The sequence below is a fragment of the Phacochoerus africanus genome, chromosome 3, assembly GCF_016906955.1.
Source record: "Phacochoerus africanus isolate WHEZ1 chromosome 3, ROS_Pafr_v1, whole genome shotgun sequence".
Classification (NCBI taxonomy): Eukaryota; Metazoa; Chordata; class Mammalia; order Artiodactyla; family Suidae; genus Phacochoerus; species Phacochoerus africanus.
In genome coordinates this window covers 154080419-154102848 of record NC_062546.1, presented here as the reverse complement: position 1 = coordinate 154102848, position 22430 = coordinate 154080419, and the positions used below count along the sequence as shown (strand labels likewise).

Sequence of the window (22430 nt, the reverse complement as noted above, 5' to 3'; positions counted from 1 at the left end):
GGTTCGATCCCTGGCCTAGGAATTTCTAAATGTCTCAAGCATGGCCCAAAAAGAAAAAAATACATATGTTTGTACTTATACGTGTGTGTATATATAAAAATCACTACCTGAAAATTCAGAAATGCAGTCGTGAAACAAAAATAAAGTCAGAACCAATATCAATGGTAAGTAAACAATGAAAAGGATGATTTTAATAGCCATATTTCCTGTATAGGAAAATTCTAAGTACTTTCACTTTCTTCTTTATAAAGTTCTATATGGTTTGAATATTATAATGAGATATAACTTTCGTAGTCCAAATAATAAAGCTATCGTCAACTTGAAAATATGGAGTTTCCTTAACCAGTAACTTTCGTTACCTGGAACTTGGATTAGAACTCTAAAGAGGAGTTCCCATCGTGGCGAAGTGGTTAACGAATCCAACTAGGAACCATGAGGTTGCGGTTTGGTCCCTGCCCTTGCTCAGTGGGTTAAGGATGTGGCGTTGCCGTGAGCTGTGGTGTAGGCCGCAGACGCGGCTCGGATCCCGTGTTGCTGTGACTCTGGCGTAGGCTGGCAAGCTACAGCTCCGACTGGACCCCTAGCCTGGGAATCTCCATATGCCGCAGGAGCAGCGCAAGAAATGGCAAAAAGACAAAAAAAAAAAAAAACTCTAAAGAAAAAACTGTGAGTTATAAAAATAAGTGAGAAATTCCACACATTAAAATCTACACGACTAAAACACTCACTGCATGCAGGGCTGGTAATTTATTTTACGTTTTACATTAAGTTTGGAATAAGATTAGAAGCCCAAAGAAAAACCCCAAATGAATCAGGGTGCCAACCGAACTAAAAAAAATTAAAATGAAAGGAAGAAATAACGGTTGCAAGTGAGGGAGGTACTTGAGAAATAAAACAAAATTCTAAGAATCTAGGACTACTTTGAGCAGAAACATTCCAATAAGCTGTCAAAGAATTACCCTAAAATAATAAATGACAGTTCATGATGACTCTGAGTCAGGAGGAAAAAGTTAAAATATCAAAGGAAGAACATACACATACACACATATATATAGTATATTTTAGATGTACTTCCCTATAAGTGATCAAAATAAAATATTTTATCCCTTAGAAGAAAATGTTTCCATACTTGCAATTAAACTCACATATAGGCTTACTAAGCCATAAAACCAACAGAAAATAAATAGCTGGGAAAGCATACATCTTAAAAATAAAGGACTAGAGTTCCCTGTGACTCAGTGGGTTAAGGATCCAGCATTATTACTGCTGTGGCATGAGTTCAATCCCTGGCCTGGGAACTTCTGCATGCCATAGGTGTGCCCACACACACACACACACACAAAAGGCCAAGTAATTTATCTAATTACTAAAGAATCTTAAAAGTGATACCATTACTACTGAACCTGAAAAACAGACTTGAGAGTGTACATAAATGTTCAAAACATATAGCCACTTACTTCATGAGCGAATACGAAAATTTAAACACACACACAAAAAAAGAAAAAAACAAGCCAGCCCAGTTGCTACGGATATAGGTCTGAGCATGGACTTTCTGGAGAAGCAACAACCCTGCTTATTACCTAAACAGAATTAGTAACACAGACGCTCTCTGGAAGGCTACACAAAAAAAACAGGTGGCAATTACTGCCTTACAAGGGAGAAAAATTGCAGCTTGGGGGAAAAAGTGGAAAGGAAAACTTTTCACTATATTCTTACATATTCTTTCAAATTTTAAAAGTTAGAATAAATTGAGTATATAAAGTCCGTTAATATTTACTGTGCTTCTTCCTTCAAGAGGTTCATGTTTTTATATTTTTTTCCCAAAACTAAATATAATAGGTCTAGTAACAGTATAACATCACACTTTCAGAAATCAACCTTATATAGTACAGTATAAACAAAAACAGCCTGAGAATAAAAGACCTGGGTTTTTGCTGAAACTTTGCTAATAACTAGATGCAAGCCTCTGAGTCCATTACTTAATCTGTCTATACCTCACTTTCCTCACCTGTAAATGATGCAGTATGCTTTATTTTAGATAAAAAAATCTATTCAAAATGCATCTAGGATTTCATGCACAATTTCTATTAATATTCAATATTCTGTAACTAGAAAGTACTAACCTTAAGACACAGTATGTATCTATATAATATACACAAATAAAATTCAATTTGTTAATTCAAAATAAGTCCAATACAAGCATAGACACAGCCACCACAAAGAGAAAAGAGCTTTCTAAGTCTAAAATGGCAATCTTCTTTAATATCCAGCATTAAATATGCTGAAGAGAAAATAATCTGAGAAGAGGGAAACAGATAAATGTTGGAGAAACTATTAAATAAATACAAGCTGAAATGTCAAGATAATATGTACTAATGTCTGCAATTTACTCTGAAACTTACCAAGAACCACAAAAATGATGAGTTAATGGTAGATAAATTCAGCAAAATGTTAACAACCATAGAATCTGGGTAGTGGGTATATATGTTTGCTGTGCAATTTTTTTAAAATTTTATGTTTGATAATATTCATTATAAAATTTTGGGCTGTTTTCTTTAAAGGTAAATGATCCAGAACCTTACCCGAACACAGTCACCCAAGTGTCATCCAGGTGATCTTCAGATGTCAGAGAATCTCCTTGAGTATAAAAAGGATCCAACTGGGCAGGAGATAATGTTGTCTTTCGTGGCTGACCAATGTTTGCTGGACTAAACATACTTTGCCCTATATTAGTATATTTAGTAAGTTAGTTACCAATACAAATTAAAGCAAAGCCTTAATATGAAAAGTATATTAAAAGTTGGCAATTGCAAAATAATTCAAAATACATTATCATAGCCAGATCAATATATACTACCAGCTTGCAGAGTCATTAAAATTAGAGCATTACTTAATTTTGCAAATGTTTTATTACTTATAAATTTGCTAAATGTTTAATTAATTTCCACTTAGGCCTACACCAGAAGGATCTCCAGTCAACCTCAAGGACTTCTGATGGGCTCATCTTCCAAACCTACAACTTTCATCACAGCACCTCTGCCTTAAAAATATTGAATAACTCCTCATTACACACAGAACAAACCTTGGAACCTCGGCCTCCATAATACAATTCTGAACTTATTTCTTCCAGTATGCTCCTAAACAATATCTACCCTAGTCCCTAAAATGTGACGCAGTTTTCTTTTATTCATGTCATTTCTATCTGAAATGTCTAATTGTTTTTTCTTATCATTCAATAATAGCTACCAATTAATGAGCACTTCATGGCCAGCATGTCAGGCTGAACACTTTACATGTTGGTTTTATCTTAGAGGCTCTATCCTATTGAAACCACACAATTCTGAGAAGCAGAGACTATTTTCCTTTCCTCTTTGGAGTAATAATGATTCACTCACACAACACTATTTCTTCAGCACTTAAATATGCACCAAGTATCATTCTAGGTATTAAAGATACAGTAGTGAACAAACTAAACCAAAGGGGGAAAAAAAAATCTCTGAAAGAACTTCGAAGAAAGACAAAGTAAAAACCTAGTATGTAAGAAAACAGAAAATTCTACAGGAAAAAAATAACAAAGCAGAGAGGGTGATAAGGAAAATGTATATATGTGTGTACATATCTAATAGAAGTTAATTTCCAAAATACATAAGGAACTCATACAATTCAATAGTAAACACACACACACATAAAAACTATCCAATTTTAAAAAATGGGCAGAGAAAAGACATTTTTCCAAAGAATATATAGAAATGACTAACACATCCAAAATGCTCAACATCACTAATCATCAGGAATATGCAAATCGAAACCACAATCACCTTACACTTTTTCAAATGGCTATTATCAAAAAGATAAGAGATAAGTGTTGGTGAGGACTTGGAGAAAAAGGAATCCTTGTGCAGTGCTGGTGTGAATATAAGTTGGTACACACACTATGGAAAATGGTACAGGGGTTCCCCCCCAAAATTAAAAATTGAACTACCATATGATTCAGTAATCTTCTGAGTATACATCCAAAGAAAATCAAAATAGGATCTCAAAGAGATACACACTCCATGTGCACACTCCATGTTCACTGCAGCATTATTCACAACAGCCAAGATATGGACACAATCTAAGAGTCCATCAACAGATGAATGGGATAAAGATGTGTGTGTATGTGTGTGTGTGTGTGTAATGGAATACGGATGGACCTTGAGGGCATGAAGTTCATGATATTAAGGGAAAGAAGTTAGACAAAGGAAGACAAATACTACATCACCTTACTTATATGTGGAATATAAAAAAGCAGAACTCACAGACAGAAAGCAGAGTTGTGGTTACTAGGGGCTAGGGGATGGGGAGTTGTTGGTCAAAGGGTACAAGCTTCCAGTCATAAGTTCTGGAGAGATCTAAAATATAGCATGGTGATTATCACTAGTAATACTATATTATATACTTAAAAGCTGCTATGAAAACAGATCCTAAAGACACTCACCACAAAAAAGAACTAGAAATAAGGTGACATGATGTAAAGTGTCAGATAACACTAATACTATGGTCATTTTGTAATATATAAGTGTATGGAATCAAAACATTTTATACTTTAAACTTACCCAGTGTCAATAATTTCTCAATAAACATGTAACATATAGGAGTTCCCGTCATGGCGCAGTGATTAATGAATCCAACTAGGAACCATGAGGTTGTGGGTTCGATCCCTGACCTTGCTCAGTGGGTTAAGGATGTGGCGTTGCCGTGAGCTGTGGTGTAGGTTGCAGACATGGCTCGGATCCTGTGTTGCTGTGGCTCTGGCGTAGGCCAGCAGCTACAGCTCCAATTAGACCCCTAGCCTGGGTATCTCCATATGTCATAGGAGCAGCCCTAGAAAAGGCAAAAAGACAAAAAAAAAAAGGTAAGATATAAATGTTTGTTTCCCTTTACTATATCCATAAATTAACCTGCTTTACTTACCTGTTACTCCAAGAATTAAAAAGAACGTTAAACAGACGAGAACTCACAAAAGTTAACTTTTTTGACAATATACAACTTCAGTACCAAAAATGATGCACTTGGTACAATTATTTTTTTGTATTGACAGCACAAATATATTCAGAGTCAAGTCTAAAATAAAAAAGACTTCCAGCAATGCTATTGCTTTTCTTTTTTTTTCTTTTTAGGGCCACACCCATGGCTAATGGAAGTTCCCAGGCTAGGGGTAGAATTGCAGCTGCAGCTGCCAACCTATGCCATAGCCACAGCCACTCGAGATTTGAGCTGCATCTATGGCCTACACCACAGCTCACAGCAACACCAGATCCAGACCCACTGAGCAAGGCCAGGGATTGATCCGGCATCCTCATGGATACTAGCTAGATTCGCTTCCACTGTGCTACAATGGGAACTCCCTATGATGTCCATTCTTTTGCCAAACCAAAACTACACATCCTCAACAGAATTAAAAGTTAAAGGTATCAATCAAGCACAGAATTAAAATGCAACAATGTGATTCTAAATAAAGAGGGAAAATATGGTCATCTAAGGATTTCAAAACTCTTAATTCTTTATGCCATACAACTTGAATCCCTTTACTTCATCTGGACTCAAATTTAGCAAAAGAATTAATCCAATTTAACCCATTAATGTAGCTTTTCCTAAGGAAAAAATACATTTCAGATCACCTCAGATTTATTAGGCTTTTTAAAGAATCTGTTTAATTCAGAACATTATCCTAGACCCTACTAGAAAACAAGATGTTCAAAACTGACTGTTTATATTCCGATGTCAAGTAATCAGGCAAAAAACAATTTTACAGCCAGGAACTTCAGAAACAAATATTAAAATATTTTTAGAATAGTAATCAAGCAAATGAAGACACATAACTATCATTAACTCTAGAGAAAACAAAAAGATTTACAAGAAGGAAATGGAATTCTAGTATATTATATGGCTTAGTCTTACCAATTTATCTAATTTTGAAATTGAGTTAATGCTTAAAAGAGACAATACAAAATAAATAACTGTCAAACTGCATACATGCTCTAATACATTTAGCAATTTTTCTTTTTCCTAGCAATTATTCTATTTCCCCATCATAACAGAAGCATTTTAAAGGTACAATACATTTTGGAGTTCCTGCTGTGGTTGCAACAGGATCAGCAGTATCTTGGGAGCACTGGAACACGAGTTTGATCCCCAGCCCAGCACAGTGGGTTAAGGTTGCAACTGCAGCTTGGATCTGATCCCTGGACCGGGAACTCCATATGCCACAGGAGGACCAAAAATAAAAAAATAAAAAATAAAATAAATAGTATAAAACATTTCTAAAATGAGCCACATTGACAAGTGTGCTAATCAACTAACTTATCAACTATCCTTTAGGAAATAAGGAGCAGCATATAAAAGATACCTGTAAATAAGTTTAGTTTTCACTATAAAGACATGCCTTCAACAGAAAAAGGTCAGTAAAAGGCATTTTAGTATAAAATTTGAAGCCATTTCAAAAAATTTTATGTTCTATATTATCATTAAGAAAATACAATTTAGTGTTGCTACATCATGCAATAACCCTCAAGCAAGAAATTAAAGGTTCAAAATGAGACAACTATTATGACCTTTAAAAATAAAACAGGAGTTCCCGTCATGGCGCAGTGGTTAACGAATCCGACTAGGAACCATGAGGTGGCGGGTTCGATCCCTGCCCTTGTTCAGTGGGTTAACGATCCGGCGTTGCCGTGAGCTGTGGTGTAGGTTGCAGACGCGGCTCGGATCCCGCGTTGCTGTGGCTCTGGCGTAGGCTGGTGGCTACAGCTCCGATTCGACCCCTAGCCTGGGAACCTCCATATGCCGCAGGAGTGGCCCAAAGAAATAGCAAAAAGGCAAAAAAATAAATAAATAAATAAAATAAAATAAAATAAAATAAAATAAAATAAAATAAAATAAAATAAATTAAATTAAATAAATTAAATAAAATAAAATAAAAATAAAACAAATCAAAATTAAGTCTCAAAAGAAAAAGCAATCTAATTTTTGCCCTGTCAACTACTCTGAAAAACATAATTACTTATAAATAATCTAAAGCTATTTACATAACTTTAGCATAATTGCCCCCCACCTTGTTAATGTTCCATTGCTCCACTGATGTTACTTCCTTTCAATCAAACTTCTGGTACCCAAGCACGATGCTTTATAAGATGAAAATAAAGTGTGCCTATCAAACCACATCAAACTGAACTATAATGAGTCTCCCTTGGCAAAACACTACTCAAACAGTCTTCTTAAGATCAGACTGAGGTGAAGAGTGAAAGAATTTATTATCCTTCATGAAAATGTCTTCAATTAAAGACCAGATTCAAATATATCAAAAGAGACCATTAACTTACATGAAAGGAGATAAAATAGATACACGGCATAAAAAACTTGGGGAGAAAGAGAGATTCCTGGCAGTGTTGTTACCCTCTTACCAAGAAACAAAGAAGCACAAATGTATAATAAAGAATTTGGCCTCAGCCCCAAGAGATGTCTGTTCTTTATCAGGTTCTTGGGAAACAACCTCTAAGTCCTAGGAATTTCCCCAGTGCCCGGAGTGTTTCTGTTATTCACGGCAGGCTCTTCAAACCCAAGAGCACCTAATAATTTGTGCTAACAAGATGAGGGCAAGTCACACCACAAAGACTAACCAGGAAGACCAATCAATCATGTAACAAAAAGGTTGTATCTCTGAGCCAATGAATACTTGTGGCAGAGGAATAGCCACTTGATCAATGATTTGATCAATCATTTTCTTTTTTTTTTTTATTTAAAATAAGAGATGTAATTATACACTGTATAAGACATTTTATTAGCACATTTTTTTCTAGGAAATCTGTACACTGTCAAACTATTATAGGAAATGTGTTTGTTAGGCACTGAATCAGAGCAAATCTGGATGATGTTTATAATTAATGACAATAGGCTAATTGAGGAAATTGTGACTCAGCTATATTCCTTTTATGGATACAAAGACAACTGACAGATTACCTCGCCCTGGATTGTTCTGATGTAGTTATCCTCTTGTGATCAATCATTTTCAAGTAATGAAACGCCAATGAAAATTCAGGGCATGGAAGCTCCAATGAGCTTCACTACTTGGCAATATTCTGTGGGTGGTGCGATATATCAATGCCAGGAGGGTAACATGAAACAGAAGTTCTTGTCTGGAATCCTTTCAGACTTTGCCTTACACGTTTTTCTTTAGGAGGTTCTAATTTGTTATAATAAAACTGTAACTATAAGTATAGCACTCTCAGTGAGTCCTGAGTCTTTCTAGTGAATTATCAAACCTTAGAGTGGCCTTGGGAACCCTTGAATTTGCAGCCAGCAGGTATGAAGTGAGGGGTCCTGGGGAACCCCAAATGTGCAGTTGACACCTGAAGAGAGAGCAATCTTGTAGACTGCTTCCTCAGACTTTTCTGTTTGACAAACTTACTGTACCCAGAATAATTATGAACAATGGCTACAAAAATGTCCAATGGTGAAATAAACACTTGTATTCATCTCTAATCCTTGTCAAACACCTAATGACAATCATTCTAGAAAGTCTCAAGTTTTGGAGTCCATAGAAGTTATGCAAGATGTAAAAGAGGCTCCTGATTGAAATCAAGGAAAACTAGTTTAAGACTGTATAATAAGGGATTTGATGGCAAGCCTTCCTCATCTTACGCAGCCAGATGATTGTCACTCAGCCACTCCACCCCCAAGAGACAAAGTTTTTAGTTTCTGAGAAAAGGAATCTCAGTGGCTCAGGACTCAATGGGTCCCAGTCACATTGGAGAACCACCACATAAGAGACAAAGTGAAAATGTGCACACTCAAGAGAAGACTTCTCCCTTTCTATATTCAGAACACCAGCTTAGACATTAAGGCTGAATATTAAAGAATTCTTTGGAAATCTAAAAGATGTATATATGCCAAAATCAGAGATTATCCCAACAAAAATCTACTTAACTATCAAATCCCCCTACAGTGAAGCCCATTAAGACATAAAACAGCCTCCCTCTCCAGCTTCCTACCATTGCTCTCTCCAAGTAGCTCTTTAGTGCCTCATTCAATAAATATGCCTCCACCAAGAAAGGCCAAAGAGGTGAAAAGGAAACAGATAAGAAGACAATATAAGCAGGAATCATTAATTTCACTAAGTTATTTTACCCATCATTAATGGGTAACCCTAACCCTAACCCTATTTAGACCATCATTAATTTCACTAAGTTATTTTACCCATGAAATAAGTAAAGGATATTACATTTTTAAGTACAATCAGAGAACAACTACAGAAAGAAGTTACTGGAAATTAAAATAACAAACTAAAAATTAGATGACTTGGAAATTAGGATTGTGGACATCTTTCAGAAAATAGAATACAGACATAAGAGGTAAATCTAACAGAAAAGAAAGTACAAATTTAGAAATCTCTGCAGTGCCCACAAACAGAAGGAATTCCAGAAAAAGGGAACAGAGAAACAGGGAGAAATTTATTTTCAAACAAATAGAGGGAAGTTTCCAGAACTCAAGGTTTAAATTTCTTGATGTAAAAGATCAATCAATTCCCCCAGAAAGAGATGAAAAAGTCCCATACCAAAATACATTTGTGAAATTGAAAACATTAATACCACAGAGATCTTAAATTTTTTGAAACCAGGCCACATACAACAGCCCATGAATCATAACTACAAATGACTTCTGCAAATACCAGAAGCTAGAAGACAAAGGAATGATGCCTCCAAAACTCCAACCTAAAATTCTATACTTGGCCAAACTAGCAATTCACTTTAGAGCAGACAAAAAGCATTTCAGGGAGTTCCCGTCGTGGCGCAGTGGTTAACGAATCCGACTAGGAACCATGAGGTGGCGGGTTCGGTCCCTGCCCTTGCTCAATGGTTGGAGATCCGGCGTTGCCGTGAGCTGTGGTGTAGGTTGCAGACGCGGCTCGGATCCCGAGTTGCTGTGGCTCTGGTGTAGGCCGGTGGCTACAGCTCTGATTCAACCCCTAGCCTGGGAACCTCCATATGCCGCGGGAGCGGCCCAAGAAATAGCAACAACAACAACAACAACAAAAAAGACAAAAAAAAAGAATAAATTATACTACTTGCTGTAGCAGTAAACAGAGTTTGCATAATCATAATATAAACAATGACAAAGGAATAAAGTTTGATATATTTTAATTATACTCCAATAATATGAGGGAGATAAGATAAAATACCTTCAATTACCTTAATGTAAAACTGAAAAAGGGAAAAGATATGTCCCCTAGAGCCTCCAGAAAATATAGCCCCACTAATACCTTGACGTTAGCCCAGTGATACCCATTTCGGACTTCTGACCTCTAGAATTTTTATAAATCTGAGTTTTAAACCATTCACTGTAATCTGTGATAATTTGCTACAGCAGCCATTAGAAACTAATGTAATCAAGATTAAGACTAGTGTTTACTCCCTATTACTAAGCAACTATATCATGCCAAGTTAGACCCAAATATTCCAATCTTCTTGTTTGGTGTCAGGTTATCACTGCCTCAAAATACAATATACATATTTGTTTCCCCTGTCTGCTGTAACAAATTACCAAAACTAGGTGGCTTAAAACAACAGAGATCCCCCCTTCTTGCCCACCCCCAACAGTTCTAGAGGCCAGAAGTCCATGAACAAGTTTTCAGCAAATACCTGTTGAAGGCACTAAGGGAGAAACCACTGCTTGCCCCACATAGCTTCTGGTAACTGCTGGGAAATTTTGCTGTTCATTGACTTACTGTTAAAACCAAATACTCCGATGTTTGCCTCACTTCATCATCACCTTCTCCTCTGCATGTCTCTCCTGTCCCTGTCAAATTTCTCTCTGCCTCTAAGAACACTTGTGATTGGATTTAGGGTCCACCCAGGTAATTACCAGGATTACCTTCTCTTTTCCTCTGTCCTTACCTAAGCTTTCCTTTAGAGCTATCCTTCTCAAGATCCTTAATCATATATTTTGGCCACATAAAGCAATACTCAAAGTTTCAGGAGTTATGATGTGAACATATCATTTTGGGGGAACATTCAATTCACTACAACTTATATCCATTAATCTAGTCACTCACTCAACATTTACTGAGGTTCTTTCATACCCAGCTTGAAGGAACCTCTGTCCTAAAGATCAAAATCCAGTAATGGAGAAAGTCTAGCAGACAGTTTTATAGGAGTATATACAAGGAACAGCTAAAACCAGATCTGAAAAAGAAGTGTAAGGAAAGGTCCCTCACAGATAAATTACTCCTTTATCTGCCCTTCTGGGAATACTATCAGAACTGTGAGTCCCTGGCATCAACAAAAGCAGCCAAAAACTGATATAGACTAAATACTACACTTAACCTGTTAACAATATGCTAACACAAATAATTATATCAGCAGATATAAGTGGTATACCACTTGAGAAGAGAGCTGATAAATGAAAGAACTTCTCAAGAAAAAAATTTAACTAAAAAGAAGATGAAAAGTAGAAGAATGTTTAATATTTAATAGTAGCAGAAGAAAATTGAGGGCTGAGGATGGGGCAAAATAGGGCAAACTTTTTTTTTTTTTTCTGTCTTTCCTAGGGCCACACCCACAGCATATGGAGGTTCCCAGGCCAGGGGTCCAATAAGAGCTACAGCTGCCAGCCTGCGCCAGAGCCACAGCAACACCAGATCCGAGCCAAATCTGTGACCTGAACCACAGCTCACAGCAATGCTGGATCCTCAATCCACTGAGCAAGGCCAGGGATTGAACCTGCAACCTCATGGTTCATAGTCAGATTCGTTAACCACTGAGCCACGACAGGAACTCCTCAATATTCTTTACCAGAGGCAATAACATACCATAGTTGAACAAAAGTTTCTGAAATTCTTTAGTCCAGACTCCCCACTCTGTCATAAAACCAAGGTTTTCCTGTACCAGAAATAAGATTCTAAAAGAGATTTTTAACATCCGTTACAGAATTAAAACCTAACCAAAATCTCATTATTGAGTATAAAGACCTAAGCATAAAATACTACTTATGCCATTAAATCCCACTGATATCTCTTTATAAAAGTTGCCAATCTCAAAAAGTTAAAATTTACAAATTATACAGGAAGTTTTCATTTTTTTTAACACTAAATTTAGGAGCTAAAAAATAGCTCTAAGTGAAAATTCTACATTTCCCCCCTCCTCAATTTTCTCAAGTTAACTCCTTTTCCCCATTTCTTGTTTACTACTAGCCATGCATGACAGGCTATCACATTTTTTCAAAAGCATTCTTTTTCACCTATGCCCCATTAAGACTTAAATTCCTTAAATTCAAAATAGAAGCAGTACTGGCTCCCAGTGGCCAATTTATGACAGGTATACTTCCCTATCATGGTTCTTGTATTTTTATACATGATTTCTAAAATTACAAGAACCCATTAAGTTACAGTATTAGAAAAAATAAACAAAAGGGGGTTTGATTAACTTTAATCCTGTGTTCTTCCACTTGACAGCAGTTAAGATTATAATGCATTCTTTTCAGACAACTAAGAAATCCTTTAAAGCATAAAATACATTACTTAACATTATGTGTTCTTGAATTCTCAAGTCTCTGAGATTACTTACTGATTCAACTGAATGGACACCATTATAGCAAACAGCCACTAACAAAGCACTGTCACATAACAGAGCACTGTCATCTACTTATCTGATCAGATTAAGGTTGTTAAAAACTAATTCCCCTGGAACATTTCACCTTAACTATGTAACTGAGACAGAAATGACATCCTAGATTTTTCACCATGATATATGTGGTAGACAGAAATCTAAAGACATTACCCCAAAGTTTCTGTCCCCTGGTTTGATTGGCAATTCAATCAAACTCTAATCCAGGTATTGCTGTAAAGGGACTTACAGATAAAATTAAAGTTACTTATCAGCATATCTTAAAATAAGGAATTACCCTGAATTATTCAGTGAGCCCAAAGGAATCAGATGAGCCCTTAACAGCAGCAGACGGCTGAAAAAGTTAAGTCAGAGATAAAACAGAAGAGAGAGTTCACAGAGATTCAAGGCATAAAAAAAGACTTGCCCTGTCATTGCTCTCTTTGAGGTTGGAAAGGGAACCACGAGCCCAGGAATGAGGGCAGCCTCTAGAAGCTGAAAGCAACCTACAGATTAACAGCCAGCAAACAAACAGGGACCTCAGGTCCATATGACATGGAAATGAATTTGGCCAACAACCCAAAGAAGCAGATTCATCCACAGAGCTTCCAGAAAAGTGCAGAGTGCCAACTAACACCTGAGCTCTAAAGCAAAGAACCCAAGCTGTGCCTGGATATCTGACCAATAGAAACTATGAGAAAGTAATTTGTGTTGTTTTAAGCCACCAAGTTTGTGGTACCTTGTTATGGCAACAATTTAAAATAAATACAGATTTGGGTACCAAGAAGGGAGCTGCTATAACAAATATCTAAAAGTGTAGATGTGCTTTGGATTTGGGCAGTGGGTGTAGACTGAAAGAAATTTGAGGAGCAAGATAGAAATTGACTTGAACAAACTGGTAGTAGAAATCTAGACTTTTAAGACCACTACCAGTGATGGCTCACAGACAGCTTGAAGAAATTGACATCTGGAGGATAAAAAGATCTAACTTGTCATTGGATATTACTTTTGTTATCCACCCTTGTCTTTAACAGGAGTGTTCATTTAAATCTGCTTTGCTACTTTTTCTTTCCTTCCATCTATTTTTGCTGTTGTTCCTTTTTTCCTGTCTTCCTTTATGTCTAAGCCACCACCACCTCTCACCTGGATTAATGCAGGACTACGGCATACAGGGGTTCCCAGGCTAGGGGTTGAATTGGAGTCGTAGCCGCTGGCCTACGCCAGAGCCACAGCAATGTGGGATCTGAGCCACGTCTGTGACCTACACCACAGCTCACGGCAACGCCAGATCCTTAACCCACTTTGCAAGGCCAGGGATGGAACCCGCAACCTCATGGTTTCTAGTAAGACTTGTTTCCATTGCACCACGAAGGGAACTCCTGGTCTCCCTTCTTCTTGTCCATCACCCCAATGTCTCTTCTCACCACAGAAGCAATCTCATCCTATTTGTTTTCCACCTTTTCTGGGTAAAGATCAACTGTTACAACCTACAAGGCCTTGTCATATTGGCCCCCACGACCTCTCTGATCTCATTTCTTACTATTCCTCCCCTCAGTTAATCCATTCCACACTAGTGTCTTCACTCTTGTTTGAACATCCCTGATGTGAATCCCACAGTGCCTCTGTCCTTGCTATTTCCCCTGTTTAGAACACTTAAGAGTTTTTGAGTAAATGGTACTTTTCCTATAACCATCCATAGTAATTAGAATAATGCCCCCTCCCTCATGTCCATGTCCTTATCCCTGGGACCTGGGAATATGTTACATTACATGGCAAAGGAGAATTAAGATAGTAGATGTTAAGACTGCTAATCTACTGATCTTAAAATAGGGAAATTATCCTGGATTATCCAGAAGGGCTCCAAATACTCACAGGGGTCCTTAAAAGAGAAAAAGAGAGAGACGGACTGTTGAAGAATGGTTAGAGAAATACAATGTTGCTGGCTTTAAAGATGGAGGAAAGGGACAATCAAAGAAGTGCAGGCAGCCTCTAGTAGATGGTAAAGGCACGAAAACAGATTCTCCTCTAGAGCCTCTCTAAGTAACACAGCCTACCAATGCCTTGACTTCAGCCCACTGAGACAATTTCAGATTACTCACCTCCGGAACTATAAAACAGTATATCTGAATTGTTTAAGCCACTTTTAAGTTTCTGTCAATATATTATGGCAGAAAAAGAAAAACTAATACACTACCTTATTTAATATAAATCCTCCCCCTCTACTTCCCTTTGCTGCTTAATTTTCCTCCATAAAATATATTACCTTCTAACAGACTTTATTTTATTTACAAATGTAAATTTTGCAAATAAACATAAGTTCCATAAAGGCAAGGATAATCTATTTTGTTCAATTTCCCAGGACCTAGTATATAGTAATGTGCTCAAATATTTGCTGAACATTTATATATTATAAATACATGAATATGTTAGAAGAGTCATGCTTATGATGATGCTGATTGTGATAAAAATACTATTAATCTTAAAGAAAAATGAGATATAACTGGTGGCTGTTTGTAGTCAATGACATTTAGATTGACAGCTATGCATGATAATCTCTTAGAATACTTTTATTATTGAGTCTCTGTATTCCTCTTCCTCTCAGGTGCAACAACTTTGTTTTTTTTCTTTTTAGAGCAGCACCTGTGGCATATGGAAGTTCCCAGGCTAGGGGCTGAATCAGAGCTGCAGCTGCTGACTTAACACCACAGCCACAGCAACACCAGATCTGCGCTGTAGCTTGCAGATCCTTAATCCACTGAGCAAGGCCAAGGATCGAACCCACATCCTCATGGATATTAATCAGGTTCTTAACCTGCTGAGCCGCAATGGGAACTCCACAACAACTCTTATTTTTTTAGTAACTCAAGAGACATTATTAAATATATAATTTTTAAAATTCTTAATATTTGAGTAGAATATCACATCTATAAGCTCAGAAAAGAATCACTGTACAAATATTAAATATTTCCCTCCTGAAGGAAGTTACTGACATTTGAGAAAGTCTCCAGATTTGAAATGTAACAGATAAAATTTTGGCAATTACTAACAAAGATCTTGTATTATCCTCAAAGAGTAGAAAACAGTCATTGGTATTAAAAGGCATTGCTTACCTGTTCCAGGAGTAGCTGTCATAACCCCAACAAGAGGACTCTGCATTACTGAAATGTTTGCCTACATGAAATTAGAACAAAGTGTAAGGTAAAAATGCAATGTTCTAACCATTACATAAACACAATAAACAACTATCTACCAGGTACTGGAAATGCCCCTTATTAGCTCATAATTGAAGAGTACTCTCTAAGTTTGTTTTTTTAAGTTGATAAATATTAATTTAAAATATGCCAGACTGGTTAGCATATTAAAAGTTTAAATAAGAAAAGTTGCATTAGGGAAAAAATATTATTTTCAGTAGGAAGTAATACTGCTATTTGTTTTTAATTCCTAAGATACATTATTTGAAATAACAGAGATAATGGTGATTCTTCAAATCATTAACAGAGAAAAAAAAGAAATATGGCAAAATTTTAATTTTTTTTTTTGTCTTTTAGGGCTGCACCTGCAGTATATGGAGGTTCCCAGGCTAGGGGTCCAATCAGGAGCTGTAGTTGCTGGCCTATGCCAGAGCCACAGCAACACGGGATCCGAGCCACATCTGTGACTTACACCACAGCTCGCAGCAACGCCGGATCCTTAGCCCACTGAGTGAAGCCAGGAATGGAGTCTGCGTCCTTGTGGATGCTAGTCGGGTTTGCTAACCACTGAGCCACCACAGGAACTCCCAAAATTTTATTTTAAAGTGATATTTATAAACAATGAAGTACTACAGACTCAAACAAGTTTATACAATAAAAGACAGCATATCTCTGCCTCTACTAGTAGTAAGCAACAAAGCAGCAAAACTATCAATACTAGCTCCTTAAAAGCTCAAAGTCCTTCTATAAATAAAAACAATACCCAATCAAGAATAAGAGAAACAGGATTTCCCTAGTGGCCTAGCAGTTAAGGATCTGGTGTTGTCACTGCTGTGGGACGAGTCTGATCTCTAGCCTGGAAACTTCCACAATTTAAAAAAAAGTTAAAAAAAAAAAAAAAAAAAGGAATGGCAAGGAGTTCCCGTCGTGGCGCAGTGGTTAACGAATCCGACTAGGAACCATGAGGTTGCGGGTTCGGTCCCTGCCCTTGCTCAGTGGGTTAACGATCCGGCGTTGCCGTGAGCTGTGGTGTAGGTTGCAGACGCGGCTTGGATCCCGAGTTGCTGTGGCTCTGGCGTAGGCCGGTGGCTACAGCTCCGATTCAACCCCTAGCCTGGGAATCTCCATATGCCGCGGGAGCGGCCCAAGAAATAGCAACAACAACAACAACAACAACAAAAAAGACAAAAAAAAAAGTAAATACATGAGAAACTCTTTCTCCAAAAGTATAAAAGTAAATATATAGAAAAAGGATTTTTTTTTTAACAGATTCTGACTAAACTATCTAAAATCTGGCTATTATCCAGTGCCAGAACAAGAGTTGGGAGACTGTTAAGAGAGATAACAAAATGTACTGTTCAATTCTCAATATCAACCTTTTTCACAATTAGAGAGAAACTGACCGAAGTGTCCGGGGGCAAAACTAATTTGGGCTTTAATCTAACAATATTCTTACCAATTTTCAAATAAAAAATTTTCTCTACAAATTATGACCCACAAGATTCTTAAACACTTTGAGCATAGCAATAAGTGTAAACTACCTTTCTTTCCACGTATTATCAGAGGAGTAACTAAAACTGGCATAATTTATAAGGCAGTAGTTATCATTCTAAACTAAACATCAGATTTATCTATCAACCTTAAGAAAAATTCTCCAGAACAGAACATTTTAGATTCAGCTCAAAAAAAATATACAGGAGGCAGTGTTTCTAGTAAAATATGTAAACGGTGAACATAGCTCTAAAAAGATGTTGGTCTTACATTACTAAAACCATTCCTAAAATAAAGATCTCAGATCATTACAAAGTGCTCTAGATCTGATTAAAACCCTGAATCTTCATTTATTCTTTGACAAAACTATGTACAAATATTGAACTTTTTAAACAAGGCATGACTTAATAATCATTTCTACATGTTTAAGTAGGTTGGGGCCTGGACTGATGAAAGGGTACACCTTTTAAAAAAAACACAGAACTATCTATATGAGAAAATTATCTGAGTTCTATTACATCTTTAAGTACATTTCATGACACACAATTTAAGTAGAGTTTATGACAGCTGTCCTTAACGCTTATTCTATGCAACAGCATTACACTAAAATAGACCTTTGGGTAACATTTCAAATTACTTACCCTTTTTATATAGGGACAAACAAACATGAAATTATTAACTGTGGATCATGAATATTTTATATCACCTGTCTTCTTGAAGTTAAAGGTGTTGATCCAAGTCCTGGGCTGGAAATGTCATCATATATACTTCTAACGGGTGGAGCCCCACTTTTATCTTTATGAGCTGGTACAATTGGTTGTGGTGGTGACCCACCTAACAATGTATGAAAAACATAGGTGAGAAAACAAAGAAATCTTCCATCTTTCTGGTAAGACCTTTTAAATTTGTATTTTCAAAATAATTTAAAATATCCATAAACTGTACTTGGAGTAAGTTTCCAGAATAAGTACACAGAAATTTCAGTTTTAGGCATTCCCGTTGTGGTTCAACAGGTTAAAAACATGATTGGTATCTATGAGGATTCAGGTTCGATCCCTGGCCTCGCTCAGAGGGTCAAGGATCCAATGTTGCCACAAGCTGCAGCAGCATAGATCGCAGATGCAGCTTGGATCCAGTGTTGCCATGGCTGTGGTATAGACTGGCAGCTGCAGCTCTGATTCAACCCCTAGCCTGGGAACCTACATATGCCATGGGTGAGGCCCTACAAAAGACAAAAAAAAAGAAAGAAAGAAATTTTAGTTTTAGTAAAACACGTTTTGTTTTCTCTACAAAATGTTTAATATGTCTATACGAAACTTGATCCTATTTCTCACATGAAAGTAGATATAAATCAGCTCCAGTTTGTATACTCTTGAATAAATATAATCTTCTAATGTGGAATTTGACTTGAAATTCCTGTTCATATCTCTTACAATAGAAATATATTTAAGTACATAATAAACATACAGGAAAACAACCAACTTTGGGGGACATGAGGTCTTTATAAATCAGAGAATCAGCAGTGCCAAGGAGTAAAACAGCTCAAGTCCTTTAAAAGACTAGTGTCTGAGCCTAAACAGTACAGCATAAGCTATTTAGATTAGAGCACAGGCTACAGAACAAGACTGACCTGGGCTTTAACTTTCTGCTTTCACTTACTAACCACTGAGCTTCAGCAAGTTCTATACAACATTTAGTCTCAGTTTCCTCTTTTGAGAAAGAAGGGTATCACTACCTACCCTTTAAGATGGACAAAAGAATGAAAAAAACATATAAAATGTTTAGCATACTGCCTGGCTCATAAATATTCAACATATGGTAGCTACATAAATAAAACAATACTTTGGAAATACATAAAAAACAAAAATCTGCCCAGATAATATTCTTAAGTGAATCACTTCGAATATAACTTATCATATTCCTCCCTAATAAATCCAGAAAAAAAAGATAATACACAACTTTAACCCAAACAATACCTTAAGAACGACTGAAGGAAGAACAATTTCCATTTAAACATCTATTGAAAGGATATCAGCTCACATTTGGAATCCAACCTTTTTTGTAGCTAACTCTCACTACTCATAGTCAAAACTTCCAAGTTATCTTTTAAAATATTTGTTTGCTAAAAGAGTCCTGTAAAAGATTCGTGTTTCATTTAGATATATTTTGTGCTAACAACTGCAAATCAGTTTGTGGAGGAAGTCCTTTCACTAAACACATTTTAAGTGAGAATTATAATTCACTATGAGTAGAAACAGAATTTATATCTACAAACTTTCAAACTATACTTCTTTTGACCAAATATTTGCTATTACTATATTTACAATGAATTACTTAAATAGAATTCAGCAGAATTTAAATGACCATATTTCTCCTCCTCACCAACCCCCCGCAAATACTTTAACATCTCTGAAAGGGATAAGGGATAATTCACAAAAAATGGCCAATGGCACTGTTATAATATTTTTTCTTTTTTAATGGTACATAAAATTATGGTGAGTTTACAATCAATGGCATCTTAGATTGAATGAAATATAGTATGGATATTTTTAGTGAGTAGTTCTTGGAATTTAACATATTGCTTACACCTATATTCTAATAATTTTGAAATAAAAAATAGAGGCACAGCTTAACGTTTTTTAAATAAATGTGTTGATACAGGTGAATGCTGCACCACTACTCTTTTGACCTACCTGCAAGTAAAGGTGATCTCATTTCCATTACTCCTACTGAAGGGCCACTAATCGATCGAGGTTGTGGAGTCACTGGAGCTGGCAAATCCCCCATTAAAAATCCAGGTAAGAACTGGGCATTAACCCCTGGCTTTGGAGATGTGGGTGAACCCAACATCATTGGTTCCGATCCTAAATAAATCAGAAAATAAAATAATACCAAAAAAAGGTCTTTAATGTAATAATATCTAACAAAAGGATGCAAGAATCTAGCATAATTTTGAAAATTTAATCAAAACAATTACAGAACAGTTAAATTCATTTTAAAAACCAATAAAAATTTTTCAAGAAAAATGTAAAAAGTATTTTGCATTAACAAAATAATACTGGACAGCTGTTTTTGTTTACATTATTTCATTAACTTATTTTTAAATTTTAGCTTATTATTGTCTTAAAAAAAGATCCCTAATACATACAGAATAACTTCTTTCCATTTCTGGGTCAGCTTCCAATAAGTGAAAACAAGGACAGGGTAGTTACATAAAGTCTAAGCAAATCAAACATAACAAGTTTACCTTCCTTTATGTCCCATTTTTCTTTCCCCATACACACAAAAAATGTAAGTTATTTCTGTAATAAAAGTGTAACCATGTACAACACACTAATAATGATGATTAGTATCCCAACTAGAAATATACTGAAAACACTTGAAAAGTTTATGTTCTAAATCATTTTGAAAAATTATTCATTTTAAAATTAGGAATAACCAAAACCAATATAAGTCTCCCTAATATAAAATCAATTTTAAAAGAGAATTGATATTTCATAATCATCAATTCAAAATTAATCTTCACAATTCTTAGGGTAGCTATTATTATTACTGCAACTATGAAAATAGGGAAGCTATAACTTACTCTAATTTCAGAACAAAATACCACAGTAAGGAAAAGATGAGCTCTGGAGTCGAAGACATGGGTTCAAGTCTCGCAGCAAAACAGACATAATCGTAGCACCCACCCACAGAGCTCTGACTAGAATTATAGCAAGTAAAACACTCAAGTCCCTAATATACAGTGAGTAAGCACCAAATATTAATTATTATTCTAATATTATTTTATAATAGACAAAACTGAAGTAATGATATGTACATTTAGAACTTCAATTTCTGCTTATGAAAACTTAATTTTTCAACTATGTGACAAGCCTGAATGTGATCCATGGCATTCAGAGAAGTCAAATAATTTTTATTTTATATGGCCTTTATTAACTATTCCTTAACTTTTTGTTTTTTTTTTTTTTGCCATTTTCTTGGGCCACTCCCGCTGCATATGGAGGTTCCCAGGCTAGGGGTCTAATCGGAGCTGTAGCCACCAGCCTACACCACAGCCACAGCAACGCGAGATCCAAGCCAGGTCTGCAACCTACACCACATCTCATGGCAACGCCAGATCCTTAACCCACTGAGCAAGGCCAGGGATCGAACCTGCAACCTCATGGTTCCTAGGCGGATTCGCTCACCACTGAGCCACGATGGGAACTCCCTATTCCTTAACTTCTAAACAGCCACAGAAATATGTTTTGTGCTATCCAAATGCTGTCACTTATTTGATCTTCCCTTTATTTCCCATCAAAGTAGACCTAGATTTAGCAATGCAAGCGTACAAAAAAAAGAAAAAGTAAAAGAAATTTAGGGAAAGAATAAAGCAAATACTGAAATAAGGTGTGAAGAGCTGTATTACATTGTAATTACTTCAAAATGCTCGTTACAAAGTACCACGGTACTATAACATATTTCTAAAAAACCTAACACTAAAAATCAAACCTAGTCTAAACAAAAGCATATTCTGAACATATATTTAGAAACCTATAGTAATAAATGTATTACAAAGTTTTAAATACTGCCTACTTTCACTCTCCCAGCCCTCAAAGGAAAACATACAAATATGACAAGTATAACAAGAATTGTCAGGAAAATTTCTGACACATTCAGATATATATTGTGATACAAAAGAAAGCACTAAAGTGAGGAATTGGGCAACGGGCTCTTAATTGAACTGTCACTAACTGCCCAACCCTCAAGCTAATTTCACTGAGCTATACCATTGGATCCTTCAAGTCAAATTCCATTTCACAGTGTGCACTCCTAAAATGTTAAGTACTACGTCTTCTCAGCCAGCACTGTTTGTTAAAGTAACTTTTAGTTTCAGTGTACCATTAGGTGCTGGGAAAATGTTTATACCCCGCCTGGAATATTTGCAGTGGACCTGAACATTCATATCCGCTAATGTCAGATTTCCGACCAATTATTCATATACGTAACCCCAAGAAATATACACTCCAAAATGTTTTTGTTGACTAGAAAACTTTGGAACTGGAAATTAAAGCTCTCTGATCTCCAAAATAACACAAAACACAAATACCTAGATCAACATCTGTAC

The 22430-nt window shown here is 36.2% G+C and overlaps 1 protein-coding gene across 1 annotated transcript in view; it reads right to left on the bottom strand.

The window, feature by feature from the left end:
* The window catches only part of NUP35 (nucleoporin 35), a 28697-nt gene that overhangs the window by 5111 nt on the left and 1156 nt on the right, over window positions 1-22430 (bottom strand). Inside the window, exons 2-5 of the mRNA XM_047773025.1 lie at window positions 20014-20184; window positions 18027-18154; window positions 15749-15809; window positions 2583-2724 (exon numbers count right to left, since the gene is read on the bottom strand). Of these exons, the coding sequence (XP_047628981.1) occupies window positions 2583-2724; window positions 15749-15809; window positions 18027-18154; window positions 20014-20184 (502 nt within the window). The remainder of the gene's footprint in view (window positions 1-2582; window positions 2725-15748; window positions 15810-18026; window positions 18155-20013; window positions 20185-22430) is intronic.